The sequence below is a fragment of the Tamandua tetradactyla genome, chromosome 6, assembly GCF_023851605.1.
Source record: "Tamandua tetradactyla isolate mTamTet1 chromosome 6, mTamTet1.pri, whole genome shotgun sequence".
Taxonomy (NCBI): Eukaryota; Metazoa; Chordata; class Mammalia; order Pilosa; family Myrmecophagidae; genus Tamandua; species Tamandua tetradactyla.
Window position 1 is genome coordinate 14633369 of NC_135332.1, and position 7029 is coordinate 14640397.

General features: G+C 48.8%; 1 protein-coding gene across 3 annotated transcripts; it reads left to right on the forward strand.

Moving 5' to 3' along the window:
- The first annotated feature begins 989 nt into the window (after positions 1-989).
- RPL38 (ribosomal protein L38) lies at positions 990-3856 on the forward strand. 3 transcript variants are annotated; one of them, XM_077163720.1, is made up of 5 exons: positions 990-1170; positions 1379-1419; positions 1583-1643; positions 3160-3282; positions 3784-3856. In XM_077163720.1, exons 2-5 carry the CDS (start codon positions 1417-1419, stop codon positions 3807-3809), a joined length of 213 nt encoding a protein of 70 aa, XP_077019835.1. In that variant the 5' UTR covers positions 990-1170; positions 1379-1416; the 3' UTR covers positions 3810-3856. The 3 variants fall into 3 exon arrangements, with proteins under 3 accessions (XP_077019835.1, XP_077019837.1, XP_077019836.1); XM_077163722.1 differs by having other exon boundaries at positions 1155-1232; XM_077163721.1 differs by lacking the exon at positions 990-1170 and adding an exon at positions 1179-1264.
- Positions 3857-7029: the final 3173 nt, after the last annotated feature.

Below are 7029 nucleotides of genomic sequence, written 5' to 3' on the forward strand. Positions count from 1 at the left end.
CCAGCCAAGAACTATCGGTGGATTCTTCCCTGTAGGAGGGCGTTCAACCTGGGCTTGTCTAACAGGAGAAAGGGAGGGGAGAAAGTCCACAAGACTTTCTGCCACTCCTGGTAAAGTGAACACTCTCTCTCTCTTTGGCTGAGCAACTCTTTAACAGTAAGCCCAAGGCAATTGCATTCTGCTGTGCCGTTATCAAATCTGGGGGAAACATGTGTAGACATTTGTAAAGAGCTTAAAATAAAAAAGTATAATAAAAATAAAATCGAAAACCACACGTTTTCCTAAGTCTATCTTAAAAGATATAAGAGCTGAGGATAACCACACTCAGGAAAATCCTACGATGCGCGGGGTGCCGGCGGGGAGAACCGAGGGCCTTCCCAAAGCCGGCCAGCACGCATGGCGCACGCAGGCCTGCGCGGTGGGAAGCCACACGGGAAGTGGTCAGGCGCCTGGGCTCAGAAACGGGACCACCAGAGGTTCAAGTCCTTAGACATGGCGCCTCAGGGAGCCTTTAAATCTCCCCGCGTGAGACCGGGTCTCAGGGTGACCAGAGGGCGTGGGCCTGCCCGCGGTAGGGGCTCTGTAAGTGCAGCTTTGGGATGGTGACTTCGGTTCTATTCGACGCCAGTGCCCGAAGGCTGCGGGAACAGCAAGTCTCCGGGAAATGGATACCGGGGCGCGGGAGGACGCGCTGGGCAGGCCAGATTTGGTGTTGAAGGAAAAGGAGACCAGAAGGAAAGGTGAGGGATCCCGAGCCGGAGAGTCTAAAGTGTTCCTAGAGGGGTCCCTTCAATCAAGGGAGAAAACCTCCGCGGAGAGGCCCGAGGCGTCTAATGAACCGGTGTTATAGTCAGTGTTGGCGGATCACGCTGAACCCGTGCGGGGGGCGGGGGGAGCTGCGGAAGGGGAGGAGGAAAGGGAGAAGGAGGGGCGGGAGGAGAAGACGACGAAGAAGAGCCGCGAGTGGAAAGGGGAAAGGCCCGCTACACTCGTGGAACTGCATCATGAAACCCAGACCCGAAAGGGGCAGGGCACGGAAAGGGGAAGGAAGAACGCCTACATGAGTCTTGGCCCTTTGCAGACACCGTACCCAGCTTCCGCCGTGGGAGGCATTAACCTTCCGGAAACGGAAGTCTCTTTCTTTTCTGCTCTTGCTGCTTATCTTGGGCTGTAAGTGTCTTCTCCTGCCGTGCGCGGGGAGGAAGGGAGAATCCGGCGTAATCCTCAGCCGGGTGAAATTTGGGGACCCCAGTCCTGGATCGAGGTTGCGGGGAAGGAGGAGGGGATACTATGGGGCCGGTATTTTGGAGGGAGGGGAAGCGGGAATCGCGGCCCGTCCCTGCGCCCTCTTAAAGCCCAGAACTGTTTCCCCCGCCAGGTACCGGTCCCGTCCGCCTTCCTGCGCGCCTCGTCACCATGGTAAGCTGGACCCCCGCGTGGGACCCTCCAGGGAGAGGGGTGCGGGGCCAGGGTGGGAGGGTCTTTCCAGGGGTCTCCGGAGTCCCAAGAGGGGTGGTAGGCTTGACCGTCGCTGGTAAAAGAGGGTTTCAGCAGCTTGTTCTCCGTTCCCTTTGTATTGTAGCCTCGGAAAATTGAGGAAATCAAGGACTTCCTGCTCACAGCCAGGCGAAAAGATGCCAAATGTAAGTGATCGCGCCGTCGCGGAGCGTTCGGTGAACTGGTATTGCTCCCGGGGCGTCCTTCCCAAAAGGGCGCATGAGATAGGTAGAGCTGGTTTGGCGGGGAGCATTTTCCTGGTTTGGGGAAGCAGTCGTTTTATCGTACTTCCCGTGAGAAAAGCCTGCTTGGTCAATATGAGGTGGTGAAAAGAATTCTGAGGCTTCTCATCCTCAGCTAATTGGGAGCATCTTGAAAACCATCCTGATTTCCTGTTTTGCCATATGTATAGTAGGTATACTGTATGTACAACAGTGTATTCATACCGAATGGAGGCTTTGTTGGATGAAAGTCTAGAAATGGATGACCCTTAAACATTAAACTAGTGCTACACGTTAGGTCCTGGGGGTAGTGGATCGAGTATAGTCCCTGCTCACGATGAGACTATTAAGGAATTTCTATATATGTTAGTTTACTGGCCTGTAAATAAAGGGAAACGGAGGTAATGAGTCAGAAGCATAAAACAGCACGTTTTGTACCAGTTCTTGCTGCCCCTGTTTTACTGTTTTCACCAAATGTGGAGAGGAGTTGTGTTGTCCCTTTTTTATAGTTCAAAAGACAGATTGAACTTGATTCGAGGTAGATTTTGAATTCCTGTGTCATTCTGCCTTACTTAACCGAGAGCCATCATTTTCTAGTATACCAAGTATGGCGCATAGCTTCCTTTTCTTCTCATGGATTTGCTATGAAGATAAACCAGATAATTTTTTAAAATAGGGCAGTATTAGGCTGACATATTAAGGTGAGCTAAGACCCAGACCAGCTTTAATGCACAGGGCGCGTCCATGGTGAGGCCAAACAGTGATACACAGGCCAAACCTCTTAAGAGATTCTAAAAGGATTTTCATTGACAGGTGAGGGAGGGTCACTTTTGTGTCCTCGTTATACAGTGAGTTCACTGGTTCCACGTTAATTTCTTCGGGAAAAGCTCTGGTGTGTGCTTGTTCACCTCGTGCTCTGCCCAGTGGGAAGGGGGCATCCTGAAGAAGAACTCTAGGCTAGGGCCCCAGAATGTCACCCTCCTATACAGAAAGTGACGAGAGAGGAATGGTGGAAGGTTCTGGATCTCAGCAGATAATCTACCTGTCTACTTAAGAACGCCTTCTAATCCTGAAAGGAAAAATAAGGTGGATACAGGAGATTCTATGACATTGGGTTCAACTTATTAAATATAAATATCTATTTTAAATGAAAAACAGAACACTTAAGGCTATATAATGAACAAGTCCCAGGCTCTTGAGTGGCAATGTAAGGGAAATCTGTAGCACCATATTTTAAATTTGAGATTATAGAGGGATGGACAATTAGGTTTTTCTGTTTCATCTGAGGGTCAGTACTGGAGGATATGGCTTGGTCATTGGTTGCTGTCTGACAAGTTGCAGTCATTTGCGTGCCACTTGCTGCAGAAGCATAAAGCAGTAGGACAATCTGGCATTTTCTTTATATGATACAACTTAATTGCTAATTCTGGTCTCCTTGTAGCTGTCAAGATCAAGAAAAATAAGGATAATGTGAAATTTAAAGTTCGATGCAGCAGGTACCTTTATACCTTGGTCATCACAGACAAAGAGAAGGCAGAGAAACTGAAGCAATCCCTGCCCCCAGGTGAGTGAGCCTGTAATCTGGAGCAGGGGGGCGGAGACTCAAAATGTGGAGATGTAAATGTTGATGTGTTGCCATTTTGTGGTTTGTCTAAGTGTTTACTCTTGCTGTTTGCAGTGCAAGGAATAATTGTGATTCTCAGAGGTTACACCCAATAGCAGAGATCATTTCCTTGCCCAGAGGACAGTTTGGCCCAAACTTGTCTAACACAAAAACAGCTAACATCTATCCTTACACAAGTCATTTAATCCCCACCATAATGCTAGTTACCAGTACAGTTTGGGCTTTATACAAATTAATTGGGTTGAGGGGGGTGGGGGTGCTTTTTATAAGGCCTTAAGAGGGAATGTTTTATCATCAAACAGTAACTTAATATTTCAACCAAAACCTCCCTGATGGGGAGTTTTGTGAACTCTAGCTTGAGTACAAAATCAAAACATGGAATAGAAACTCCGATAAAATGTGTCTTCTGGGTGACTCATCTTTGTGTCTCTTTCCCTCTAGGTTTGGCGGTGAAGGAGTTGAAATGAACGAGACATGCTGATTTGAACTGTATTAAAATTTTTAAAATTCTTAAGTGTCCCTTGTCTTTGAGGATGGGAAGGGAAGTTCTTTTTGGTGATTGGCTTCTGGTGGGAACACAATATGGGTCCTGATTGCTACCTCCATGCATCTGTAATCTTGGGCTGTGAGCTCAGTGGACAAATAAAGCCATCCTTTTCTTAGTCTACATTTGAAAATAGTTTTGTTAGGGAGACCAAAATGGAAACAGGCAGTTTGAAGAGCCAGATATCTGTGGAAGTAAGCCAGTCTGCACTCTTGAGACTTAAAAGTCATTTAAGTACAATGAGTTATCTTATAATTAAAACGATATTTCAAGGGGGGAATTGTTCAGCATTCTTGGCTAATAGCTACCAGCTAAGCCATCCTGTCCTCAGAATGTAGCTGCTGATGGTATTGCAGCTTTCATGTCTACCCTGCTGGAATATTCCTAGGACACAGGAAGATCTATATGGCTTTATACTAAAAGCTTCATAGACAAATATGTTCCCAGATGCCATGAGTTTCTTACAAGTCTAATGAGCCAAAATATTTTTTCTTCGAAATATAGCACATTCTCAGATACAGAAGAAAATTTGCACTTAAATGTGTTTCATTAGTATTGCTGAGAATAAAATGGAGTTATTTGTGCAATCAAATATTTATACCTACACTGCTCTGGGAAGGAAGAGTACAGGGTGCGGTGAGAATACAGATGATAGTTTACATATTCAGAGAAGGAACGTGAACTAAGTACAGAAGAGAGTAGGTGCTGCTATCCTAGGAGAGAGTGGCAGGGTGAACACTTCAAGGAAGAGGAAATGAGAAACCTTAGAATTGAAAGACCATTTTCTGCGAAGTCCAGTTAACAGTCACAGGGAAGTGGTGCCTGGCTTAGACGCGGCTACGGTTCCTGCCAAAGCTCAGCTGAAGATGAGGCTGAAGTCTTGTAGATCTGTGAACAAGGTGGAACCTTTGACCCATGCCCTAAAGCCCTGCACCTCAGTAAGGATGGAGATTGGGGCAGAGAAGGGGGTGGCCAAGGGCTAAAAGGGGCGTCTGCTCAAATGGTGACTAAGACCAGATTCCAGCACAAGTGTAGCAAGGATCCAGTCAGGCTTGACTCCTTGGGAATTGGGTTCTGATTTTGCCACTTGCTAACTTGGGTGATCTTGAGAAATCACCTCACCTATTCCTCGGTTTCCTCAGATGGAAAGCGAATATATTAATCCCTGTTTGGTTTATTGTATGGGTTAAGTCAGTTAATGTATGTAGATAATGTATAAGTTTTAGGACAGTTCTAGCATTTGCCCGCAAATTTGAGATGAGAGGAATATGGTGTTTCTTAACAGGCCACGAGGTGGCGCCATAATACTATAAATAAGAATTACCAGCGCCTGCAAGCCTTTCAGCATGTTTGGTATTGTGTTAAATGTACCAAGTGCCCGGATGCAGGCCTGTTGTGACTGGTCAGCTCCAGTCTGAATCTGTAAAAATTATAAGGATGCAAAGCAGTTTCTGAATCTTGCCAAAAGTTTGAAAGACATGGGTTTTGCTTCTTCCAAGGAAGGGTGGGTGCACAGGAGCACCTAGTGGTTGTCAACAGGCCGAAACGTGGCCCCTTGGGTGCCCCCTTGCTGCAGAAAGAACTTGGCTCCTTCAGCACCTTTCCGTTATCCCCATTCTTCCCAAGGAAGAGAGTGAGTTTCCCACATGGGGTTTCTTTGTCCCCAGCACATTGTCAGGAGAGCTGTCCCAGCTCCTAGGAGACCAGTCCTGCCCGGATCGTCTGGCAGTCAGGAGAAGGCATTCTTTTATAGGATGTTTCCAACCCCAGCTTGCGCTTGAGTTACTTGCAGCTCTTTTAAAATTGTATACTAGGGGGCGGTGCAACGGTGGCTCAGTGGCAAGAATTCTCGCCCACTGAACTGGAGACCCGGGTTCGATTCCCGCGTGGACCCTGCCCATGCCAAAAAAAAAAAAAAAAAAAAGATTGTATACTAGGGTGGCCAGGGCTGACTCCAGAGATTCTGGTGGAGACAGCTTGGGGCATAGCTATGTTTGTAGGCTTCAGGTGCTTCCCTGTCTATTCCTGTGCCGCTCCTTTGCTGCACCAGCGTGGCTCTCTAGGTATGTGGGCCTCTGGAGAAGCCCCTGGAAGGGTCGGTGACTGACTGCAGGCAGAGAGGGCTGAGCACGTTTGGGGCGCTGGGTGGCTGGGGTGGTGAGCCTCGACTGCAGGCCTTCCCCTTTGCTCCGCCCACTCCCTCTGGCATGTCCACCCTGGGGTCTGCCGCCGTAGTTTCCAAGTCAGTCCTCGCAGGTCTCCAGTGGCTGCCCGCCCTTCATACCAGCCACCGCACAGTCCCCGGCACTCACAGCCTCGCAACTTCTGAGTTGATTGGAAATGCACTGGCGTTTGGGAGGCTTCTAGGCAAGGATCTGCCGCGTTGGCCTCTGAGCCTCTGACCTGGGAAAGAAGGGAAGGATAGGGAGGAAGTACGGGGCACCAGGCAGCGTCCATCACAGGGTTCAAGGCAGAAGGGTTGGCTGCAGACTGTGTCTCGTTATCAGTTAGTGCCCACCGATGTGGTCTAGAAAAGGGGTCCCTCCAAAACTGCTAGTGGCCACACCGCCACCTGCTTCACCTAATAACAACTCCAACCAACCTTAAACACTGATAAGTGTAACGTCTCACTGCCATCGTCCAGATGCCAGACGCTGATGTGGCTGAATTCACACAGAGCCCCTTGGGGGATAACTCAGGTAGGCCTTCTTCCCAGGTGCTGGCCAGGCTCAGCAGGGGGCAGCCGGCTGCTGCCTATGGGTGGGAAAGGAGCCATAAGCCTCATCTGCCTGGTCCCTTGGCCCTCCTGGGCACCTCCTTCCCCTAAGCCTGGGGATGGAAAACCAACTCAGCCTCCCCGACCTCCTCCATCTGGGATTCACCCCGGGGTGCCCTCCTTTCCCTGGTGGCCATTTACTAATGATCCAGCTCCCCTGAGCTTCCTCTCCACACGCAGGTGCATTTTCCTCAGCGGCCGGCAGCAGCTGCGTATTGAGTAGAAAGACCAAAATCCTTACCAGAGCCTCCAAGTTCTTTCTTTTTCTTTTTCCTTCCCCCACCCTCCTTCTTTTGGCAATACAGGTATTTACTTTTTTCAAAAGCTAGGTTCTCTGAAGCATAATTTACGTACGGTGAAATTCACC

Excerpts from the sequence above, each read along its gene's own strand:
- RPL38 (XM_077163720.1), top strand. Across the intron at positions 1,644-3,159 it reads CAGGCGAAAAGATGCCAAAT|CTGTCAAGATCAAGAAAAAT; the intron begins GTAAGTGATCGC and ends GTCTCCTTGTAG. Across the intron at positions 3,283-3,783 it reads GAAGCAATCCCTGCCCCCAG|GTTTGGCGGTGAAGGAGTTG; the intron begins GTGAGTGAGCCT and ends CTTTCCCTCTAG.